General features: G+C 51.4%; 1 protein-coding gene and 1 long non-coding RNA gene across 4 annotated transcripts in view; one reads left to right on the top strand and one right to left on the bottom strand.

The window, feature by feature from the left end:
- The window catches only part of LOC138992097 (uncharacterized), a 49146-nt gene extending 42172 nt beyond the window's left edge, over positions 1–6974 (bottom strand). Inside the window, exons 1-2 of the long non-coding RNA XR_011467964.1 lie at positions 6822–6974; positions 6269–6362 (exon numbers count right to left, since the gene is read on the bottom strand). This is a non-coding gene — a long non-coding RNA (uncharacterized lncRNA). The remainder of the gene's footprint in view (positions 1–6268; positions 6363–6821) is intronic.
- An 88-nt stretch (positions 6975–7062) lies between these two features.
- On the top strand, positions 7063–23098 carry ALDH3A2 (aldehyde dehydrogenase 3 family member A2). 3 transcript variants are annotated; one of them, XM_070389583.1, is made up of 12 exons: positions 7063–7162; positions 7290–7450; positions 9194–9425; positions 10098–10183; positions 11244–11452; positions 12408–12525; positions 14089–14230; positions 14742–14908; positions 17581–17680; positions 18909–19144; positions 19752–19857; positions 21554–23098. In XM_070389583.1, exons 2-11 carry the CDS (start codon positions 7298–7300, stop codon positions 19821–19823), a joined length of 1515 nt encoding a protein of 504 aa, XP_070245684.1. In that variant the 5' UTR covers positions 7063–7162; positions 7290–7297; the 3' UTR covers positions 19824–19857; positions 21554–23098. The 3 variants fall into 3 exon arrangements, with proteins under 3 accessions (XP_070245684.1, XP_070245683.1, XP_070245685.1); XM_070389582.1 differs by lacking the exon at positions 21554–23098 and adding an exon at positions 19986–21545; XM_070389584.1 differs by lacking the exon at positions 19752–19857.
- Positions 23099–24682: the final 1584 nt, after the last annotated feature.

Genomic DNA, 24682 nt, shown 5'->3' with positions numbered 1-24682 from the left:
GTCACTGAAAAATTCTTACATAAAATATTAGCAGAGTCTGGCAGCTCCCAAGGAAAGTAGCACCTAACAGTCAAGACTGTTCTATATGAGGAGACCAAGTAATGCCATTTATCATCAGAGCAGATCTAACGAGAACAGTCAGTCATAGGACCATGGGCACAGTAGAGTCATCTGGCAAAATCCTCAACCATTCTCATTGGAACATTCAATAAAGCAGACTCCATGGATACTTTCTGAGCATGATTTTTAAGAAGATGCTTCTTTATGAGTACACTGATGTATGTTTTGATGGCATGTTTAAGATCATTTAGAAGTCAAGAAGGAGCACCCATGGTTCAGGTGTGGAGCTGGTAGCCTTGGTGGATGTGGTTTCAGACATAATCCTGCATTACTGATAAGGTGAATTTTCTGCACTGTATCAAGCTCAAGGACACCAACAGCTGTTCTCAAAACAATCTCTGCCAGCTGCAGCCTTTAAGGTCTCAAGGTCCCCCCTTGTAACTAGGCAACCATTGAACCCCAACCAACCCCTGCTTAACCAGCCCCCTTATTTTTTGCCAGCACCAAACCTAACTCGTGACAAACAGCTTAAGCAACTTTCTGCTTTTTGCCTTTATAAGCTGCCCCCACTTGTAGTCTGGCAGTGGCTAAGACTGCGCTCCCAATGCAGGGGGCCCAGGTTCCATCCCTGGTCAGGGAACTAGATCCCACATGCCATAACGAAAGAGTCCACGTGCCACCGTAAAGACTGAAGATGCTGTGTGCTGCAACTGAGACCTGGCACAGCCGATCAAATTAAAAATAAGTCACACCGAGAAACAGCCACCAGAATAGTTAACTTCCCTTAGGTGACACTGTCAAGTGCCGACGAGGCTGTGGAGCTAGCAGACTGTCAGACACACACGCGCGCGGACTACGGACAGGCAAGAGCACACTGCAAAGCTGACTACTACAGTTACACACATATTTGCTTTCACCTGGGAATTCTGTACCAGTGACCGGATATGGACATACAGGGGTGCTGGTAACATTCCAGGTGGCAGTTAAATAGGCGGGTTACGTTTGTCATAGTTCACTGCATATGTTTATCATTCATCAACTCTTGTATCTATGTCATCTCCAATAAAAATGTAATCCTTATTACAAGGAAATACATAAGGCAATACGCAAGACCTCCTCAGGGGCTGGCAGGGAGGGCTGGACTCCTAAAGGGACGGGGGCAATAGACCCCTGAGTTCTCTCAGCCTCAGGGGGCACAGACTGCCCCCTGTGTAGTGTTCCCAGTCCTCCACCTTCAGGCACTAGTCTGGCTTGGTGGAAAGCAAACGACTTACACCCCACTGCAAGGAGCGTACTGACCACGGACGCGTTTTTAAAACTGTTAACATCTCTTAACTCCTTTCTCCCCACAATGGATTTGACCTAAGGACCTGGATAACAGAATTAACTGAAATGTGGCAAGTCTCTCTATCACGTTCAGGTCTCTTAGTAGCCAGTGGCAAAAAATTCAATTCAAACGCTGGGTCCCTGACATTTAAAAATTGATTGGCTTATAGAACTGAGAAGATGGGAGTTGAAGATGGGAGGGATGCAGTGGGAGGTAGGAATTAAGAGCTACAAAGTATTACTCATAGAATGGATGGACAATGTCCTACTGTATAGCACAAGGAATTATACTCAATATCCTGTAAGAAATCATAATGGAAAAGAATATTTAAAAAAAAAAAAAAAGAATATATGCAGGGAATTCCCTGGTGGTCCAGTGGTTAGGCGTCTGTGCTTTCACTGCCAAGGGCCTGGGTTTAATCCCTGGTCAGGGAACTAAAATCCCACAAGACACACAGCAAAAAAAAAAAAAAAATATATATATATATATAATATACATTATATATATAATGTATATATATACAAAACTGAATCACCTTGCTGTGCAACAGAAATTAACAACATATTGTAAATCTACTATACTTCAATTTTAGAAAATCACACAAAGAAGAATTTGAACAGTTTTAAAATATGCCTAACAAAATGCCATCAACTGATTTCTCTGACTAATAAAAAAAAAAAATGTTCAAGAGTGGGCGAGGAGTCAAACCTCAGTGATGTTGCCTAATATTAGAATCACAATAGATTCTTCTCAAGATCCTAAGGTCTAACCCTTCAGGCAAGAGAAGCAGCCCTTGGCTGCTCAGGGGTTAACCTACCTTAGATGACACTGGTTCCTGTTCTGTTTTCATGTTGGTATTCTGCTCATTGTTTATGTTTAAAAAACTGTGGTGAGACTCATAGGCCAGTTTACTGAGTTCCTTATGTAACATTTATATTGGCTCAAAGTTTAAAATGTCTACCCGTGTCAGATCAAACAGGGTGATCTGTGGTGAACTCTGAGCCAATGTGACATTGCAACAGTTCTAGAAGCAGGTTTTGCCCACACTTTGAAAGTTTGTCTGACATCACTGTACTGTCACTAAAGGCCCATGTGGGCACTTGTCTTTGCTGGCAACACCAAAGAACGATCAAACTACCGCACAATTCCACTCATCTCAAACGCTAGCAAAGTAATGCTCAAAATTTTCCAAGTGAGGTTTCAGCAATACGTGAACCGAGAACCTGCAGATGTTCAAGCTGGATTTAGAAAAGGCAGAAGGACCAGAGATCAAATTCCAACATCCGTTGGATAACAGAAAAGGCAAGAGTTCCAGGAAAACATCTACTTTTGCCTTACTGACTACGCCAAATCCTTTAACTGCGTGGATCACAACAAACTGTGGAAAATTCTTCAAGAGATGGGAATACTAGGCCACCTTACTTGCCTCCTAAGAAATCTGTATGCAGGTCAAGAAGCAACAGTTAGAACTGGACATGGAAACACAGACTGGTTCCCAACTGCAAAAGGAGTATGTCAAGGCTGCTGCTGCTGCTAAGTCGCCTCAGTCGTGTCCAGCTCTGTGTGACCCCACAGATGGCAGCCCACCAGGCTCCCTCATCCCTGGGATTCTCCAGGCAAGAACACTGGAGTGGGTTGCCATTTCCTTCTCCAATGCATGAAAATGAAAAGTGAAAATGAAGTCGCTCAGTCGTGTCAGACTCTTAGCGACCCCATGGACTACAGCCTACCAGGCTCCTCCGTCCAGGGGATTTTCCAGGCAAGAGTACTGGAGTGGGGTGCCATTGCCTTCTCCTGTCAAGGCTGTATATTGTCAAGTTTATTTAATTTGTATGCAGAGTACATCATGTGAAATGCCAGGCTGGATGAAGGACAAGCTGGATCAAGACAGCCAGGAGAAATATCAACAACCTTAGACATGCAGATGACACCACCACCCTTATGGCAAAAAGTGAAGAGGAACTAAAGAGCCTCTTGATGAAAGTGAAAGAGAAGAGTGAAAAACCTGGCTTAAAACTCAACATTCAAAAAATAATGAAGATCATGGCATCTGGTCCCATCACTTCATGGCAAATAGATGGGAAAACAATGGAAACAGGGACAGACTTTATTTTCTTGGGCTCCAAAATCACTGCAGATGGTGACTGTAGCCATGAAATTAAGATGCTTGCTGCTTGGAAGAAAAGCTTTGACCAACCTAGACAGCATGTTAAAAAGCAGAAACATTACTTTGCCAACAAAGGTCTGTCTAGTCAAAGCTATGGTTTTTTTTTTTTTTTTTTTACAGTAGTCACATATGGATGTGAGAGTTAGACTATAAAGAAAGCTGAGCACCAAAGGATTGATGCTTGTGAACTGTGGTGTTGAAGAAGACTCTTGAGAGTCCCTTAGACTGCAAGGAGATCCAACCAGTCAATCCTAAAGGAAATCAGTCCTGAATATCCATTGGAAGGACTGATGCTGAAGCTCCTATCCTTTGGCCACATGATACAAAGAACTGATTCTTTGGAAAAGACCCTGATGCTGGGAAAGATTGAAGGCAGGAGGAGAAGGGGACAACAGAGGATGAGATGGTTGGGTGGCATCAATGACCCGAAGGACATGAATCTGAGTAAGCTCCAGGAAAGGCTGAAGGACAGGGAAGCCTGGCGTGCTGCAGTCCATGGGGTCACAAAGAGTAGGACACGACTGAGTGACTGAACTGAACTGACTGTCTTTGCTGACGGAAAAAAATCCAAAGAGGATTTTCACTGTGTATACACATGGCTGGCTCACTTTGTTGTACAGCAGAAACTAACACAACATTCTAAAGCGATTATACGCCAAAAATAAAATTAAGAAAACAGATTCAGCATTTTAAATGCTTCTCGGCTTTCCTCCGTCTCCTTTGGGATGGTCTCCCGGGAATGCCCTGCCCTGGGAAAGCGGGAGGATTCTTCACTGACCTGAGACTGTAATCCTGCTAGGCACAGGCAACCCTCAGGGATGGAGTTGGCTTAAGACACTGGTATGTACTGGAGACTACAGCTTTTTTTTTTTTTTTTTTCCTTTTCTTTTTTAAGAGAAGTTTTCTTTAAGGATGTTACATTTAACCAGAGATGAAGTTAAGTGAGCTGAGCACTCCAGGCCAAGGATAAAGCCGGGAGTAAAGCCCCTGAGTGGGGATGTGCTTCCCGTTCTGTGAGCAACGAGGCAAGCACTCCACTCAGTGGGAAGATCACCTGGAACAAGGCTGGAGAGGAGGCTGCAGGCAGGACACACGGTGTGGGTTTTGGATTTTACTCTAAATACCACAGGAAGCGGATGGAAAGCTTTGAGCAGGGAACTAACAGGATCAAGGGGCTTGATGACTGACAGCTGGGTAGAGAAAGGCTACAGCAAAGTCAGAATCCAGATGTGAAAAGAGAAAGCACTCAGCCTACGGCAGGCGGAGGGAATCTACACAGTAAGAGACTATAGGACAGATGTGAAGCTGCTGAGAATACCCCTGGAAGGGACCCGGGGGGCTGCACCAGCACCTGTGCCACCCGGAGAGGCTGTCACTGTCACCCTGCGTCTACTAGACACAGCCCCCTTGGCCAAGGGAGGAACCATCCTTGCTGCACTTCCACTACAGGAATGGCCAGCAACCACCACACTGAAGAACCCAGAAGCATAAGGTTGCCTTCCTCCTCACCCTGCTCACTCTTGCTCGTGCCTCCAGAGGCAGAGCCCACTGGAAGCCAGGAGCTGTGGGAACCTGGCAAAGTACAGTTCAGACATGTTGGGAGTCTGTGGGGCAGGTTACAAAAGGGCAAGTGGAGGACAAGAAATGACAATTTCCCAGAGTCAGCAGCAGAAGCAGGGAACCCAGTGGGAGGTTCCATAAGGTGCAGGTAAGAATTATCATGGCTTAAACTAGGGCAGAAGAGCTTGGATCAACAAGCTAGGCCAAAGAATCAGGATAATCTAAGGAGTTTGGCCTGAATAAAAAGGATAAAGGATGGTACCCTTTACTGAGACTGGGGACACTGGAGGAGCTCTGTAGTGTATTTGGTGGATTAAAATAAACCAGCAATTGTATCCATGGTCACCTTTAACCCACCTATTATGAATGCCAGTATGAAAGGGATGGAGTTGAACATGCCTATTGGAGTTCAAAGAAAAGGGTGGGACCAGATGGAATTGAAAACCTTCTCCAACACTGTCCACCAGATTAGATGAGGTCGTGACTGAGGAAAGAGAAGAGGCCCAAGGACTGAGTCCTCAGGCACCAGAACTTCAGGAGGCCTGGAAGAAGAGATCCGGCAAAGAAAGACCCAAAGGACTCTGTGAGGGAAAGAAAGGAAAACCAGAAGAACACAAACAAGCAAAGCTGAACACAAACACGCAAATGAGCAAAGCCGGCCTCCAGGAGATGGCAATGATCAGCTGCAGCTTCGTGTGGAGGCAAGTGATCAGTCAACAACCTCTCTCACAAGACTGTGTTGTTGTCACTCAGTTGCTAAGTCATGTCTGACTCTTTGCGACCCCATGGATTGCAGCACACCAAGCTTCCCTGTCCTTCACTATCTCCAGGAGTTTGCTCAGACTCATGTCCGTTGAGTTGGTGATGCCATCCAACCATTTCATTGTCTGTTGTCCCCTTCTCCTCCTGCCCTCAATCTTTCCCAACACTGGGGTCTTTTCCAAGGAGTTTGCTCATAAAACTACAAGAGAGTTGTTGTTTTTTTCCGCGCCAAACCGGAGGGCTGTAGCCCAGGTGGGCAATCCCCACATGGAGGAAAGCGCTGTGCAGAAGCTCGGTTTTCCGAACAGTTTTGTATATTGTCAGAAAACACAAGACGCGACAGGGCCCTTGAAGGTTTCACGGGAGACCCCGCGGCCGGGAGGGAAGCTCACCTCTGGGGAAGCATCAGCGGCGCATCCCGGGAAAGGGGCAGACTTCCCCATCCTGAGGCAGAGTCCTTCACCTCCGGATTAACAGGTTCTCTCCCTGAGGAGTCAAAGCACAGGGAAATGATAAGCAATCACGTGACAGGCATATAAAGTCCCAGTGAAGTCAGGAACTAGCCAGAAGGTTCCTCCAACCAGCACAGGTGAGGAGAGTGAGGTGAGAACCCACCAGCAGGGGGCTCTGTCACGGTGGGTGCAGGGGGAGCCGGAGCCCAGGCCCTCTGGGGGCAAGGGGTCAGAGACTTGGGGAGGCGCAGGGGGACAGAGACTCAGGATGGGTGTGGGGGAGGGAGACAGGGACTCGGGGAGGGGAAGGGGGACAGGGACTCGGGGAGGTGGAGGGAAGGGGGACAGGGACTCGGGGTGAAGGGGGAGAGGGACTCGGGGTGGGGGAGAGGGACAGGGACCTGGGGTGGGGGAAGGGAGGGGCCAGCGACCGGAGGGTGGAAGCGGCGGAGAGCGGCAGGTAAAGGAAGAAGAGATGCCGCAGGGCACTAACTTGCGTGAGCAGTCCGAGAGACTCGGTGCCCGGAAGGAGCGGTGCGGGCGGTCAAGCGCCGCCTCCGGGGCCGCTTGGCGCGGGACCAGGTCTGCAAGGTCTGAACCGCGCGGCCCAGGCGCAGGCGCAGGCGCAGCCGAGGTCCCCTCCACCCCTAGCTCCCACGCGTCGTCCTCCCCCGCGCGCCCGCCGAAGGCTGGGGCGGGGCCCGCACAGTGTCCGGCCTGCGGGGGTCACGTGGGCCGCGCCGGCCAATCGGCGCGCGACTCAGGGCTGAGCCCTGCAGGCTGGGCGTCGACCGGGCAGTTGGCGTCCGCTGAGTCGGCGCGTCGGGGATCGAGGTTCGGCGTGGGCCGGGAGCCGTGGGCCCGGGACCGGGTGGAGGGCGGGGATGGGGCGGGACTGCCCCGCGGCCCCGCGTCCTGCCCGCCCGCCGCCTATGGCGCCGGATCTCCCCTGTCCCCACAGGACCGGCCATGGAGCGCGAGGTCCAGCGGGTTCGCGCGGCTTTCGGCTCCGGCCGCTCTCGGCCCTTGACGTTCCGGCGGCGGCAGCTCGAGGCCCTGCGCGTGATGGTGCAGGAGCGCGAGAAGGACATCCTGGCGGCCATCGGTGCGGACCTGAGCAAGGTGCGCCCGGACCTGACCCCACCCCTACCCACTCTACCGGGATTGGGTCGTTCTAGCAACTTGCGGGCCGGATTACTGTCTTTCAATTTTGTGGCTGATGGTCTCGCTCGGATTTTCCACCACGACTTTAGGTTTCAGATCTGTGCACCCGCGAGTTACCCGGGAGGTCCCGGACGATGCTTCCGTGGGTCGGGTGGGGTTTGGGGGGACTCTGAGAGCACGAGTTTGTAACAAGCCCCCGTATGATACCCCGCTGCCTTATTCTGGAACCATGCTTTCAGTAGCAAGGTTTTGGGAGAGTGTTCAGGGTTTAAATACAGTCCCCTGTATTCTGTAATACTGTTGTTACTATTCTGTTTTGGTCCCCCCACCCCCCATCCCCCGCTCTTTATTCTAGGGGTAGCAAAGCCAGAGCAAGGCCTTGCTCTGGCTTTGTGAGGCTCCATCCCTCACTTCCCCCTAAAGATTTTTTTGAGGAGTAGAAACAGAAGTGTAGGCTTCCCTGGTGGCTCAGTGGTAAGGAATCCACCTGCAGTGCAGATCAAGATCCGATCCCTGAGTTGGGAAGGTCCCCTGGAGAAAGAAATGGCAACCCACTCCAGGATTCTTACCTGGGAAATCCCATGGACCGTGGGGTCACAAGAGTCGGAAACGACTTAGTGACTGAACACCACCACCACCACCAGTAGTAACAACATAGCTATAATATTTACTTATGATGGAGAAGCACTGTGTCACAGAAGGCAGATTTAAGTAGCCTGAAGCAAGATGTCTGAATCGTTCCCTCTACCAGCATTTCTGAGTGTGTGTCTTAAGGATTATGAAAGTACAGGGCTTCCTTTGTGGCTCAGCTGGTAGAGAATCCACCTGCAATGTGGGAGACCTGGGTTCGATTCCTGGGTTGGGAAGATCCCCTGGAGAAGGGAAAGGCTAGCCACTCCAGTATTCTGGCCTAGAGAATTCCTTGGACCATACAGTCCATGGGGTTGCAAAGAGTCAGACATGACTTAAAAAAAAAAAAGTGAAAGAAGTACAGTAAATTCCTTGCCCTTGAGGGAGTTAAATTTGGTCCAGAAACAAAACATGCCCAAAGTTAAACTACAGTTGTAAGGCAGTGTATTCAGGGTGAAATATTGAGATATGGGTGAAAGCATAATTACTGTGGCTTGTAAAGTGAGATTAGGGCACACCATTATTAACTAAGGACCATTTAAGCCTGAGTTTAGATGTCTTGGATCAGTAAAGAAAGATTTAGAGAGACTGAATATACTAGGGAGTTAATGAATGCATACTATGGGCTTTAGGTGGCGCTAGTGGTAAAGAACCTACCTGCCGGTGCAGTTGACTTAAGAGAGGCAAGTTCGATCCCTGGGTCAGGAAGATTCCCCTGGAGCAGGGCATGGCAACCCACTCCAGTATTTTTGCCTGGAGAATCCCATGGACAGAGGAACCTGGACGACTGCAGAGTCGGAGACAACTGAAGTGACTTAGCAGGCATGCACTGTGGGCTTGAAGGGTGCAGAGAAATCTACACAGCAAACCAGCCCATCTGACAGGTGTGCCTAGCCCAACACTTTGGTTTCTTTGTACATCGCTGTATGATTTGTGGGATCTTAGTTCCTGGGCCAGGGATCGAACCCATGCCCCAGTGGAAGAGCAGAGTCCTAACCACTCGACCACCAGGGGATTCCCTTGCCTGAGTATGTCATACCCATGAAGGTTAACTGTATCCTCTTGTGACAGAGCGAATTCAACGCATACAGTCAAGAAGTCATTACTGTGCTTGGAGAAATTGATCTCATGCTGGAGAAGCTTCCGGAATGGGCTGCTGCTAAACCAGCTCAGAGGAACCTGCTCACCATGCTGGATGAGGCCTACATCCAGCCAGAGCCCCTGGGGGTCGTACTGATTATCGGAGCTTGGAACTACCCCTTTGCCCTCATCATCCAGCCCCTGATAGGAGCCATCGCTGCAGGTCTGGGGTCAGCTTGCGTCCCCGTTCCATTGTTGCACGTTAAGGAGGGTGCCTAGTTACATGCATCTGCTATAGTGGCTTGCCTTAGTGTAAGCCAGCAGCGTTATTCTTACTTGTTTAGTGGGCTCCAGAGGTTTGTGTGGCCACTGCTTTCTGGAGCCCTGGAGAGGGAACCTCTGAGGGTGGAGAGGCGCACTTGACATCCATGTTCCCAGGTGGTTTCAGTCACCACCTCTGGCTTTGGATGAATCAGTCTGTCTGACCAGTTTCTACATTCAGATAAGGGCTGTGGGAGTCATGCTCCGTGGCCCGCAGCAAGTGCCAAGGGATTAATTTCTCAGTTCTTCAGGATCCACATCAACAGCTTCATGTTGACAAGGCTCATATTTGTGCAGTAATCCCAGGCCAGACAGGAAAACCCAAGAGTGGAAGTGAGAGGAATGTGGGAACACTGGAGGCCGTGTAGGGAGGCTGATGGGACCTGAAGGGTGAGAATGGAGGCGTCAGCCTCTGGGAAGGAGGCAGTGGGGTGACTCTGGGGTCTGCGGTGAACAAGGCCGAGCACAGACGGAGGAGTGACGCTTAGCCTGTGCTCCGCACGTGAGCGCCATCTGGGGGGCTGTTAGTCACTCAGGTATTCGACAATGCTGTCTTGCTTTCTGCTCTGTTTAGGAAATGCTGTGATTATCAAGCCTTCCGAAGTAAGTGAGAATACAGCCAAGCTCTTGGCTAAGCTCCTCCCTCAGTACTTGGACCAGGTGAGAGTGCCCCTCCTTGGCATGCATGTCTGTCTGTTGGTTGTGGGGAACAGGTACCCGCTCTTCCCACTGCCATTGTTTGGTGGTCAGGTCTCCATGCCCCATTTCCCTAAGCCTCCCGCAACTGGCCTGACAAGAGAAGTGAAGTCCAAGACAAAGTGGAATCATTCAGCTGCTGTGGTTACAGACTGTTCAGGCCCTTGGCCTTATCAGCACCTCTACTTCTCAGAGAGCGTCCCCTGCTGTGTGGTGTTCTGAATTAACCTGATACTGGATCTGCTGCGATCTTAGGTGTATCCGCGTAGTGGGTTGTTTGACGAGGGGCTGGAGCTGAGCCAGGTGCTCCTAGCGAGCATGTATGAGAGCATGTCCAGGCTTAAATGGACAAGTTTGTGGGCTGAAAACCACAGAAAGAAACGGCCTGCTGACCCAGACCTGGCCCTTCACTCTGGGTTAAAGTCCTGGCAGTGAAGAGTGTCAGCAGCTGTGTAGAGAAAACCATCAGGGGTCTGGTGCAAGGCAGAGAATGTTGTGATGCCATTTAGCTCTGTGGGGAGGGGGTCTTCAGGGACTGTCAGGGAGGCAACTATGAGGCCCCCAGCCAGCGGGCATAGGAGCTGGTGGCAATGGGGTAGGGAGCAGCTGGCCCGACCTTGTTGGCCCTCACTGGGTTTCACACATGTTCAGACTCAGACGTCCCTCGGTCTCCCCCTGCACTGAGCTGAGTTCAGGAAGGATGTCCAGGTAGACGTGCCCAGGGCCTGTCCTGTGCTCACCCACAGCAGCTGCGTCCCTACCACCCTCCGTTCACTCTTCCCCCGGCTCTGCGTGTCCCAGGGGGGATCCTTCCTCTCCTTTGTGGCCTTGTGAGGCTGAGATGGAAATGCTAGTCTCTCTGGCCAGTTCTGCCACAGGTCGAGATTCTCAGGTGCCATCGGACTCCCCCACCCATCCTCACCAGGGCCGGTTTCCACCTGTTCCTGGTTTTATGGACAGTTAGGTGTTTACATCGGACGACAGGATGAGGTCGATGATACTCGCGTCTGTCTCTTTCCTTCAGGACCTATACGCTGTTGTCACTGGTGGTGTCGAGGAGACCACGGAGCTTCTGAAGCAGCGATTTGACCACATTCTCTACACGGGAAACACCACTGTTGGAAAAATCGTCATGCAGGCTGCTGCCAAGCATCTGACCCCTGTGACCCTTGAACTGGGAGGGAAGAGCCCGTGCTATGTGGACCGAGACTGCGACTTGGACGTCGCCTGCCGGTGAGTCTGGCTCTCTGGTTTCCTGGATTTTCTCAGCTCGGCCGAGAGCCTGCTGGCATGTCCCCTGTGCCTCCTGGCTCCAAGAGACCTTGCTGAGTCTTGGGGGTTGATGTCCTGGGTTGGGGCCACAGGGTAGCGTAGAACTTTCACACACTCCCTCTTAGTGCCACAGCCAGAAGTGGTGAATACGAAGCCTTGACATCACACGGCCATCCTTAGGAATGAAAAACAAGTTCTTTCTGTTCTCAAGATAATAGATCAGGCAGGAAATCTTTCTGTTCCACTGGTAGCTGATCCAGAAAGTACAGTAGATGATGCAAAGTCTTTAGACTCCCTACGCTGATCTCCTAAGTTCCTTTGTTGATAACCGATACCGCTCATCTTTTAACTGAGAAGAGCATCTTGCATCTGAGAATTAGAAAGTGAAGGGTTTGGAGGTGTCTGGGCTGAATCAGTTTGGCTCACAGCAAGTGCTCAGACCCACAGTCGACAGTGCTAGAGCGGCATGGCTCCCCTCCCCTCGGAGAGGCGTGGGTGGGGGCATTGGGCAGGGTTGGGTGGGCTCTGTAGGTAGGTGTGTGCCCGAACAGGAGACCCCAGTGCGTGGATTTCTGTCAGAGCTCAGGCACAGCTTCCCAGAGCCAGGTGACCCCGTCCTCCCAGACGTCCTCCTAGCCGGAGTTGGGAGAGGGAGGGAGTGTCAGGAAACCGTACTCTGTCCTTTCCTGCTGCAGGCAGGGGTGTCTCTGCATTTAAAGCACTGTTTTTGATGAGCAGGCACAACGCTTTCCCTGCTCCCTAGAATATTCTGCATCAACTGAAAGTGCTACAGAGATGAGTCATTAAAACATTGTTCAGTCAACATTCATGAGAACGTTTGTGAGCATTGTTGGTAAAGAGCACAGCGTGGGTGGCAGGTGCGGGGACTGAATGCGGCTGCTGGTGCTTTTCCCAGACGCATCGCCTGGGGCAAGTTCATGAACTGCGGTCAGACCTGCATCGCCCCCGACTACGTGCTCTGTGAGCCGTCCCTCCAGGACCTGATCGTGCAGAAGGTGCAGGAGGCCGTGAAGGTGCGTGTTTACCGCCTCTGGTTGCACTGGCTGCCTCAGGGTGCAAGTAGCAGCTGTGACTGAACTTCCTGGCTAATGAGAAAACATTTTCGGAGAACATTTGCTGAGAGCATGGTGAGGCTGGTGGTATGCACACCAAAAACCATCCAGCTGATTTGTTGATGATAACTCCTAGGTGCAGCACAGGCTTTAGAAAAAACAGTTCAGCTGTGATTCTATGGTCTGGGGAGAAGACTGTCAGGCTTCTGCAGCACAGTCGAGGGCCCCTGACATGTGGCCACTGCCTGTCAAGGTCATCTGATATTCAGTTTGTAGGCGGTTTAGCAAAGCCAGCTATTTCGTGGAGTGAGTGAATTAACTACTCTTAATGCAGTCCTCAATTTTTGAGGGTGTTTCAAGTGGCAGTCTAGGGCGGGGATCAAGGAAGGCCCCAGATGAGCCAGGAGAAACGAGGGACTTAGACTGGAGGAAGGATGGGATGGAGCTTTGACAGCTCAGTGATGGCACTGAGTCATGGGCCTCCTGGGTGAAGAAGTTGCTGGAACAACCACGGTTCACTCCCTGGGTGCTGACCAAGCCCTGAGAGGTGGCTCATGGACAATCAGGAGAGACAGTGTGAGCAGCGAGGGGCCGAGGGTCTTGATGTGGATGTAGTGGTGAGACTGTGGTGGGGCCGGACAAGGACAGCATGAGAGGGGCCTTGGCCAGACTCCAGGGAGACACTGCGGCTAGAGAAGTTGTGCTGGGGGTGCGTGGTGATGAGCCAGGTTTCCTGGGAGTGACAGTCCCTGTCTTCCTGGAGGCGTTTCTCCTCTCACTGCCCTGCTAGGCGTGATTTAGGAGAAGTTTCCTGTCCTCCCATCCACAGGAGGTCTGGGGTCTCCAGGTGACACTGAGGTGCAGCCGGCACTGACAGCCACTCCTGTGGCCCCAGTGTGGGGACCTGAGACCCTGTGTTTCCACAGGCTGCCCGGGATGTTCTTACCAGCCAGCTCAAGGTTGATGCGGGGACTGGACAGTGGTCAGGGGAGATGGAGCACGCCTATGGGGCTGACTGTGAGCCATTGAGATTGGTTTACCCGGACTGTGCTTTGAGCTTCCGAGTGGTTTCCCAACTGTCTGTGGCTGGTGGAGGTTCCAGGCCAGGAGGAAGCAGCACGAAGCTCGGCAGACTCTTTTTGTGAAGGGCTGCACAGGCCGTGCTCCAGACTCTGCAGGCCACTACTAAGCTCCTCACGGGAGCGGAGCAGCCAGAGTCAACAGGGATGCACATGGGGCCCTGATACGGGGCATGACTTGCAGTACCCACTCTGCATCCACCCCAGGAAGGACCCATGCTAACCCCAGAAACTGGGAAATGGGAGACATGTGTGTGTGTGTAAACTCCTGCTGCCCTCAGCCTGACAGAGAGCTTAACCTCACTGCTGTCGAAGTCCTCGGGCTGAGGGGGAGGGGGGCATGGGATTCTGTGAGGGTGTAAAGCCAGATCTGGGGACACAAGTGAACTTTATTAAATTAAAACGTGGGTCTTTGGTGATGACTAGATACTGTTGTCTGACACAGGGATTTTATGGAGAAAATGTAAAAGAATCTCCCGACTATGAGAGGATCGTCAATCTTCGTCATTTTAAGAGGATACAGAGTCTGCTGGAAGGACAGAAGATAGCTTTTGGTGGGGAGATGGATGAGGCCACGCGCTACATAGGTAAGGGGACCCACCTGGTTTGTGCCTCAGAGTCCACGGCGTCTCTTCCTGTGTCCTCCCATGTGTCCAGGGCAGGCAGAGCCTGAGCCAAGGCCTGGGGGATGCTACCACTTTATGACATTCTCTAACCTCACTCAGTTGTAGTCAAGGTCAGAGAGATCAGGGCAGGAATGCACTTGAGTTAAGAAGTGGTGCTGGTCTGGTCCTTGGAGGGACCAGACCATCTGTGCTCCCAGGAAGGCCTGTCCAGGGAAGGACACAGGTGTGCCGTGCTGAACACGGTTAGGTAAACACAGGATTTACTCCAGCCTGTCTGCCCCCTTGGTGGCACAAGGATCCCTGATGCACATGCCTGGAGACATTGAGTATTTGCACGGTTCACGCATGCACTTGGGGCTCGTTTCATGAGGTGACACTTGGCGGGGTGAGGGAGCCCTGAGCACAGCGTGCAGTGAGAGTTGGGTGTTTCTGGCTCAGCTGCAGCCTTTTCACCTTTGATTTTCTTTCTCAGCCCCAACAATACTCACTGATGTGGATCCTGGCACCAAGGTGATGCAGGAAGAAATTTTTGGGCCAATTCTTCCAATAGTGCCTGTGAAGAATGCAGATGAAGCCATACAGTTCATAAATGAACGTGAAAAGCCCCTGGCTTTCTACGTGTTTTCTCACAACAGTAAGGTAATCTTCACAGCACACGCGTGCTGTCATGATCTGTGCTCCTGAACCTTCCCTGCTCTAAAGCAGACAGGGATTATTATGCCTGAGTCCCCAGTGAGGCTTTGCTCACAGCTGGCTGTCTCTTGGGTAGTGAGGCCCTGGGGTTATCACTGTAACCTTCCCCTCACTCCCTGGGGTCAGAGCTCCATCTTCGGAGTGACTGTCTGTTGACTCACAAACACCTCCCATCTAATTGGGAGACTTCAGGCACCAGTGTTGGCAGCTCTCCCGCTGGTAACCCTGGGTGCCCGAGGACCCCAAGGCCATGCAGGTGGGGGCTGTGGAGTAGACTAGGGCAGGTCTCTGGCACTGCTTAGGGAGCTGCTGGGAAACCATGGACTTGGGTTTTTCCAGTGATGCAACCTTGTGGTTGGAGCGGTTTCACAGTCCTAGTCAGGCTGGCTACCCACGCCTTGTCACCCCAGGCCTGGCAGCCCTGCCACCACTCTCGAGCCTGTCCATCCACACCTCAAAGGTGACTGGCTGCCGAGGAACAGTAACCTCAAGGTGGGCCAGTAGGCCAGGAGCCTCTGAGGAAAAGGGAAAAGTCAGAGGAGAATGTGCAGCCAGGCCAGGCTGAGGAGTCCCCAGAGCAGGAGCCCCCTGTGGAGCCTCTGCCCGGCTGTACAGGTGGTCATGGGGCCGCTTCCAGAGCTGGCCAAGCTGTCGAGGGGCTGATCTCTGTCCACCATCCAGGGAGACCGAGTGTGCAGGGCTCAGTGAGGCTCAGGTTAGCGGCACACAACGGTCTACAGCCGAAATGATCACAGGCAGTGGAGCACAGAGCGGAAGCTGAGGTCTGTGGCCTGGGTGGAGGGTGGCAGGTCAGGGTCTGTCCTGTGGTCAGTGATGACCTTTGGTACAGAGGACTGGGCTGGTCGGCAGCAGGGAGGCAACGTTTACCAGTCAAGCGTCACTGCTCATTTGGGTCCCGGGTGAGCCAACCAGCGATCTCCTTCAAAAGTAGGACATTTGAATGGTTTTTGCATGTCATAGAAATGAAATATCTGTAAATCACAGGCTGTAAAGTAGATCATTGCCGAGGTCCAGCCCTGGCTGATCCAGGGTATTTGAAGGAGAGACGGCGTCAGCGATTTATTTAAATATTAATTAGAGATATAAAGAATAATAGAATGAGGATAGCTCAGTAGGAAAATTCAGTGGAGAAAAGAGGCTAAGTAGCTTGGTTTATGCAAAAAATCAATATAACCTGTGACACCAGGTTAGCTCTGACCACGGAGGCCGCAGGCGCCCTCTCGAATAGCGGAAGGTGCCCCACCTTAGACACCTTCTCGAGTGGTCTTAGAAGCCCAGGCAAATAAATGGTCGCAGAGGACCTCCACGCTCCAGATGGAGACTCAGCCAGAATGTGAAAAGAAAGAATGACATGGGGAGACCAAGCTTTGGTGAGCAAGGCCCGTAGCTTTATTTTCAACAGGGGCTTTTATACCCTAAGTTACACATAGATGATAATAGGGGATGTGAAATCATGCAAAGTCAGCAGTCTTTGATCCTTATCAAAAACCAGGGTTTCTTTCCTGCAAATTTATCATATACAGATGGTTTAGGTGATTTACGTCATCTTCTGGCCAGAAGGCCTATTAACATTTTATGACTCTTGACAAAGGTTTGTCAACTGTAAGACTTATTTTATCTAAGAGTAATTATTTTAAGGTTTGGTGCCATCCTCCGAAGGTGTTAGATAAAGTTGCATTCCTATAGGGCAGATGTGTAGTAGGTTTACAACAAAGGAAAGAATTTATTACCTTAAGGGTCTAAAGTTGCTAACACCAAGGCCACTACTTATTTTTTCTACATACCAACTATATTAATTAATACACATTCAAGGATACAATACAGGGGATGTGGAAACTTGGCAGCAAGCATTGGCTCATCAATGAAATCTTTTACTAGTTTTATTCTGACGGTTTCTAACTCTCTGAGAGGCTCTAAGCTATTTGAATATCTTAAGCTTCCCGTGCCTCTCAGGCTGGGAGACTGTAAACAATCAGGCTGGGAGACTGTAAACAATCGTATGCATAGCTGTAGGAGTCCAGGTAAACTTGTCAGGCGAGTTAGAGAGCTATCTGAGGGGTTTGGATTTAAACACTCCTAATGCCCAGGAACTTTATTAATTGGAGCTGTAAGTTAACTCTTTGTCAGAGAGAGCGAGATGGTGGTGGGGGACAGCCCCCAGTAAAGTCAGAGGTGAGAGCACAAAGCAATAAAGTAGGCAGACTCTGGTTTTTTGGGGGTAGATGCTCGAGAATATCCAGGGGGACTCCTGAGGCTCGATCCCGCCTTTGCATATGCCGAGCCTCCTTTCTCATGACCTTTGCCATGAGTGGAGTGCCTCTCGCTGGCTCCCGGCAGATCATAAAGAAGAAACATTAACAATTCTTAAGACCTGGAATAGAGCCTGAACAGTCCCTGATAAGAGAGGCCCTGGCTGCGGGCTCAGGGGTCGAACAATGGTTTGACGGGTGTTCAGCCACCTCTGCGTTGCTTCCCTGGAGGACTCGATGTGCAGCTGAGAGCTGACCTGTACCGTGCTTGCTCGTGGGGTCTGACCTCGAGGAGGACGTGTCCTGGGCTGGCCGCAGCTGACCTGGGGCCTCTGCTGTTCCCCTCAGCTCATCAAGCGGATGATCGACGGGACGTCCAGTGGTGGTGTCACAGGCAATGACGTCATCATGCACTTCACGCTCAGCTCTCTGCCCTTCGGAGGCGTGGGTGAGGCCCCTCCCAGCCGCTGCCCAGAGTCTCCTTCTGGCCCCGTCCCCACCCTCCACCCTCAGGGGCGCTTCCCAGTCTGTAATGGTTTACAGTTTGCTGCTTCCCTGGTCTGCAGTTCTTCATCAGATGCAGGGCATGTCTTGGGCCAAGAATCAGGTCTCAGATGAACTGAGGCTTGCCCTATGTCCTTTATGAATGAGGTGGTGAGGGACAGGCCATGGGCAAGTGAGGGATGGGCCCATGGACAGGCGGGGGATGGGGCCATGGGCAGGGCAGACAGCAGCCGAGGACCTGGATGTCAATTTGCATTTTTAGGGAAAAGGCACAAAAATAGAATACTATGGAAAGTTGTGAGGGAAAATTTAATGACCTCCGAGACATAAACACTTAATATTTTGTAATTTATACTTTTTCTTTAAAAGGCACACCTTTTGATACATCTTATAGAATCCCCCTGCAGCTTCTGCTGCTGCTGCTAAGTCGCTTCAGTCGTGTCCGACTCTGTGCGACCCCACAGACAGCAGCCCACCAGGCTCCCCCGTCCCTGGGATTCTCCAGGCAAGAACACTGGAGTGGGTTGCCATTTCCTTCCCCAGTGCATAAAAGTGAAAAGTGAAAGTGAAGTCGCTCAGTTGTGTTCAACTCTTAGCGACCCCATGGACTGCAGCCCACCAGGGTCCTCCGTCCATGGGATTTTCTAGGCAAGAGTACTGGAGTGGGGTGCCATTGCCTTCTCCACCCTGCAGCTTTAGCTTCACCCAAATCATGCCCTGGGCCCTGGTTACCCTAGCCACACGTGTGTCTGCCTGGCTTACGTGACCGAGCAGACAAATGAGCACAGCTCTGAAAGGGCAGAGGTGTCCACCAGCTTGTTAGCACCACCACATGACCTCCCGAGAGCCTGGAGGAAGCACAGCTCAGCCCTGGGCTCCCAGAGTCAGACCCTCAGGGCCACACTAAGGCTCTACCTGCCGTGTTCCCTCTCGGAAGTGGGGTTGTGGTAGTGTGAGCCTGTCCCAGGAGCACCCTCAACATGTCCTGGGCCGGGTCCACTGTGTGGGGGCCACTGGGAGGACCTGAAACAAGGTGCTCCCCCCATGCCAATGGCAGGGGGCCTAGGACCTCCTGGAACACAGCCCTCCAGGCTGGTGGGCAGGGGGCCTGCCTGTGCGCAGAAGGAGCACCGTTACCTACATCGGCCTGTCTCATCTGCCCTTGACTTCAGGGTCCAGCGGGATGGGAGCGTATCACGGAAAACACAGTTTCGATACTTTCTCCCATCAACGTCCCTGTTTATTAAAAACTCTCAAGCGGGAAGGCGTGAACCAACTCCGGTACCCTCCCAACAGCCAGTCGAAGGTGGACTGGGCGAAATTTTTCATGCTGAAGCGGTTCAACAAAGAGAGACTCTGCCTCCTGCTGCTCACTCTCCTGGGCGTCCTGGCTGCCGTGCTCATCAAGGTGGGTCCCCAATGGCTGCCTGGGGTGGCTCTGTCTTGGGAGCGCCTCCGATCTTATTAAATCAGTGCTGTCTCATCCTATTAACATTCAGCCTAAAACTAAGGGCTAGGGAGCTGTGGCCTGTGGGCAGCCCCAGATTCTCTGAGCATCTCTGGCTGCTTCTGGGCTCCAGCGGCAGAGACTGTCCAATCCACAGGCCTGTCCTCACAGGAGCCATGAACTGCCTCTGGTCTGAGGTTAAAGCTCTGGAGAGCTCGCTTGCAGAAGCTGAGCTGCCTAACCCTTGATCCTCTCGCTGTTGGTGCCTTGGGGCCAACTGGTTCCTGGACGTGCATGGACCTGGCGCGTGGAGGTGGAGGACAGGCCTCTGGTGACAGGCTGCTGGTGGAGGTGGTTTGGCCGTGAGGCTGACTGAAGCATGTGTCTCTGGTGATTAGTCATCGCAGACGTGGACGTGCTAGGAGAGCCAATGCCAGGCAGCTTCCCGAGGCAAAGCCAAATTTAACGTGAACAGCTGTGTTCGTGTCTGTGTTTGGTTTAAGTGTTGAGAGGGTGTTGATAGAGCTGGAGACACCAGCCGCATCTGAATTCATTTGGGTTTCCTCAGAGGTACCAGGCTGTGCTGAGGACAAAGGCCCTGTTGATTTTTCTGGCAGTTCACAGACGTGCCATCCCGTGAGCCAGTCTCAGAACCCACTCTGTGTTGAGAGGAGGTAGGGCCGTTTCTTCCTTTCTGTAACTCGGGCCAGCATGGGGTGTGTGCTCTTCCGGTCATGTGTTTTTCTACACTCAGAGGTTCATGTGTTACCAGAAAAAGAATGTGCAATTTATTTGTCTCCAGGCACTTTGGACTTTAGCCTGGAGCAGCAGAGTGTTAAACCTGACAGCCACAGTGCAGTCCAGGGCTGGACTCTAGAGGGTTCGGACGAAGCAACCATCGCTCCCAGAAAACCACAGCCATGTGCACTCAGCTGCCCCAAGGATGTACCCGTGGAGCCACTCAGACCTAGCTTCAGAGTCTGAGCAGCATCTCAAAAAGCTCAAAGTCACTTTTTGTTTCGTTTTTGAATGGTTTTTCTTTCCTTAAAGCTTAACTTCAGCACTTAGGCAGCAGACCTGGTGGATCAGAGCTTGCTGTGGGCTCAGTGCTGTTCTGCGTCTTGCTGAGGCCGGTGGCACTGTTTGGTCTCCAGTCCCTGTCTGCCTGCCCTCTCCCAGGTCGTGGGTCCCCAGCCTGACCAGTACCTCCTTGCTTGCAGTGGAGTTGCTCAGCCTGGTGGAGAATCCAGAGGTGCAGGCAAACTGATCCCCACAGGCGTGCCCCCTCTTAGGGGGCAGTGCCCCCTGCCAGATGGGCTGGCAATGCCGCGCAAAGTTCCCAAAAGGGTCTGGCAGGCAAGCCTTTGTCTGGTAGGTTCTAGAGATGCATCAGTGTTGTAAAAACGTCTACTTAGCTTGGCCTGGAGATTGATTTAATTATGGCTTTGGGAGAGGCCTCTTCTGAGCCCACAGGGTGCGGGCAGCCCCGCCTCTTGCTGTCCTCACTGGGAACTGAGGTGTTCCAATTGTTTTGGATCCAGTGTGAGACTGGGTAAAGATTTGGGGGCTCTTCTCTCTTTGCTGCTTCTCTATGCTTATACCCTCTTTTTATAAAATCACCTTTTACTTTCAGCAAAGGATTCTGTGCCTAAATTGGCCATTTTCTTGAGGAATCTTTGTTGGTGGTCACTGCAAACATTTTTCTGAAATTGCTTTTTTGCACTTCGTAGCTCTGATTGATTCTAATAATTCAGTTTACTAGGATTAGAATGCATTTGGAGCATTTTAAAATGGGAAACTGAAAGCCACAGTTATTAGTCTAAGGGGAGCACATTAGAATCTCAGGGTGGGGGCATTTTCCACATCCTTTTTACACAGGGTTCCAGTAAAGGCTAGCCTAAGCTATGGAAAGCATTGCAGGGGTTTTTAAAAGCTGAAGAAAATAAAAGGTTAAAATCGATTGATGTCATCAGGATCTTGAGGATTAAATGCATCGTTTGAACTCTGTGGCTGTGCTTTAAGCCTCAGTGGGTGTTGATGGAATTAATTACTCTCTGGAATTTGAGAAGCAGAATCGCTCACCAGTTTTCAGAGTTCACATGGACAGTCTGCTTCCTTCTTACGACTTATGTCTTTGCTCGTTGTCGTGTCTCCTCCATGTTGGACAGAGTACCGCCACCAACACCACCATCCTGTCATCGTTTGTCGGGGAGAGCATGACCTTTCGTCCTTAGGCACCTGTGGGCCCTGCTGTCACTGGAGGAGAGGCTTCAGGATGGGAGGTGCTGGTTGGGGTTCTGACCCTGGGCCCATGTTGCAGGGCTGAGGGGTCAAACTGGCGGTAACCTGGATCCCTTCTCCCCGCCACAGGCTGGATACTACTGATGGACCCCAGCCACCTCCTCATCGTCTCTGCTGAATTATTCTACTCAGTGGCTAACCAACCAATCATTTTTAAATCGTACCAGAACTTTTTAAGAAGATATGCAAACGCACCATCCTCGCAATTAACCATTAATAAAACTCACCGCTTCAGCCAAAGTCCCCCACTTACCTCCTCCGCCCCCGGCCCCCTAGGACTGAGCATGCTCAGTCGGAGAACCTGCATCCCTAGAGCTCTGGGCAGGGACAGGGAGCGCACTGGGTGAGCCCACGTTCCCAGACCTGCTCAGTGACTCTTTACCAGGGACATGGGGCTTGCCACCCCCACCCCCATCTTCAGGCAGCACCCCCTGAAGCCTTCCAGAGACTGTCCTGCACATGTTTCCAGGTCTCAGTCTAGAGAGGTGAGGCGAGATCTCCCAGAGTCCTCGGGGTTCAGGGCACTAGAACTGGGTGGGGGTGAGGGGGGGTCCCTGTCCCCAATCCTGGGACCAGAAGACAGCTCCAGGAGGCAGCCCTCCTTTCTCACCACTCTCTGTCCTGTCCTGAGCTCGGCTTGTGATGGTCATTTGTGATGTCCACACGTGGTAAATCCTCGGGCTCCTGGAAGGCAGCTGCCAGTTTGGTGCAAGAATCATCTGTCATTCGTAGACTGTGCGTCTTACAAAGCCACTGGCCTGTTTCACTGCTGTTGTCATGGTACTCAGACAATACCCACCCTTGATCAGAGGCTGCACATGGCAAGTCAGTGGCTCTTGAGGGACGAATCTTCAAGTTTCCTGCTTCTGTACCATGAGGCTAGTAAGCATCCCCTTGGCCTCCCTTGTGGCTCAGCTAGCTGGTAAAGAATCTGCCTGCAATATGGGAGACCTGGGTTGGAAAGATCCCCTGGAGAAGGGAATGGCTACCCACTCCAGTATTCTGGCCTGGAGAATTCCATGGACTGTATAGTCCATGGGGTCGCAAACAGTTGGACACAACTGAGCAACTTTCACTTTCACTTTTGGAAACCTGCGAGGGGCATTGCTGAACAGATTCTGTCCAGAACTTAAGGTGGGGACCAGTTTCTGTCCTGGACAAGAGGCCTTGGGTGTTCACGACTTGCAGCCTGCAAGCCCCAGGGGCAGGTGAGGGGCATCTGGAAGAGGGCTCTCCGTGACCAGGACAGCACACTGAAGGGGACCTCCCAAGCACAGTCAGGACCAGACCCAGCCCTTCAGCCAAACAGAAGGTCTCAGGAAGAGCCCTGGGGGTCCTCCATGCCCCCACACTCAGTGAGAGAATGTACCTCACTTCACAGCATATGTGATTCAGCACTGAATGAACCTGCTCCTTGTGGCTGACTGCAGAGCGTTACGCCTTCAACACAGAACACGGGGGTCAACAACCAATCACTAGGCTGGCTTAGGACATACCTGCTTACGCTGGGGCTTTATCAGAATAATCAGCCATAAAATATCAGACAATGGAATTTTCATTTGGTATATTGTGCATTTTACTTTCTAATTAAAATTATTTGCTTGTCTACTGGTATATTCTGCTTCAAAGTAGATACATTATATTTGATGAAATTGGCATGAATTTTAATAACATTAGTTTTCAGATATGCCCTGATGAAGACAATTCTTCAAACATAAGTTTTCTCCAACTAGAAATCCATTTTTTGCCTTTATCAAAGGTAGTGTTGATCCACTTTCTCATTTTAATTTCTCAATTTTTGGATTTTCTCAAGTTTTACTTTGCCACTTGTGCATTGTTTTTAAAAACCATCTATATAAACAGGTTTCTTTCTAACTATATCTTTACCCATTGCTGACCTAAAACAAGTATAACATTTCTGTAAGCACATTCAGGAGATCCCAGTCCCCTAAGCCTCTGCACAGAAACTGGCTCTGCGTCCGTTCTGTCTAGCAGGGGTTGTGCAGGTGTGCTGTTTCCCAGACTTGGCTTGCAGTCCTCTCCTCAGGGCCTTGCAGTCTGATGGCTCAGCTGGTAAAGAAATCTGTCTGCAATGCAGGAGACCCCAGTTTGATCCCTGGGTTGGGAAGAGCCCCTGGAGGAGGGTATGGCAACCCACTCCAGGATTCTTGCCTGGAAAATCCCATGGACAGAGAAGCCTGGAGGGCTCTGGTCCATGGGGTCGCAAAGAGTCAGACACTTAGCAACTTAACACCTTCCTTTCACTTACGCAATCCTAGGACACACAGCACAGCCTTTCTGTTCCATACCTGTTCGTTCTGTCTGGGTGCGGAAGCTCACCGAGTCTTCAGGTCACAGATGACACTGGCTCCTCCCTTTCTGTGGAGTCGAGTGTTTGCACTCTGCATCCTTTTTCCCTAGTGACCTTGATTAGTGCATCCACTGTGTCTGTGGATGTAGCTACCCACATTAAAGGGGCGGATGTTGAAGGCCAGGCTGAGCCCCCAGGGCCCCATGTGCAGCCTGGAGCCCAAACATGTCCCCAGTCCCAGGCCTCAAAGCACCCTGGGACTGGGTTAGCCTCCAGTTCTATCCCGAGCCTCCCTGGCCCAGTGATCTAGGCTTTACTGTCTGTCGAAGTGTTAGTCATGTCCGACTCTTTGCTACCCCAGGGACTGTAACCCACCAGTCTCCCCTGTCCATGGAATACTCCAGACAAGAATACTGGAGTGGGTTGCCATTTCCTTCTCCGGGGGATCTTTCCAACTCAGGGATCGAACCCAGGCCCCCTGCATTGTAAGCAGACTCTTTACTGACTGCCCTTAGTTATATCCTGTCGCTACTATGAGAAAGGCATTTCTCAAGTGAAAATGCTGATGCCCTGAGAGGACTGAGGGAAAGGTGACCAGCTTCCTGTACCTGCAGGAGGCTCCAGAGCAGGAAGCAGACGGGTCTCAGCAAGGTGGACTGTGTGCGCGGGGCCCACTGACCGCCCCTTCCAGAGTTTCACAAAGGCTTTGTGAACAGACCTAGGCGGCAGACTGCCTACTTTTTAATGTGACAGTGGCATTTTCTATTTGGTCTTGATTTGAAATCTCCAACCTGAAGCCATTTATTGAATAACGGGACCAACCCCAGGAATCTCATCTTCTGGTCGGCTGAGCACTTATCAAGAGCAGTCCAGCTGAGAGGAGGCAA

Source organism: Bos mutus, chromosome 19 (assembly GCF_027580195.1).
Source record: "Bos mutus isolate GX-2022 chromosome 19, NWIPB_WYAK_1.1, whole genome shotgun sequence".
NCBI classification, from domain to species: Eukaryota; Metazoa; Chordata; class Mammalia; order Artiodactyla; family Bovidae; genus Bos; species Bos mutus.
Note: the sequence above shows the minus strand (reverse complement) of the source record. Positions and strands in the feature narration are given on the sequence as shown.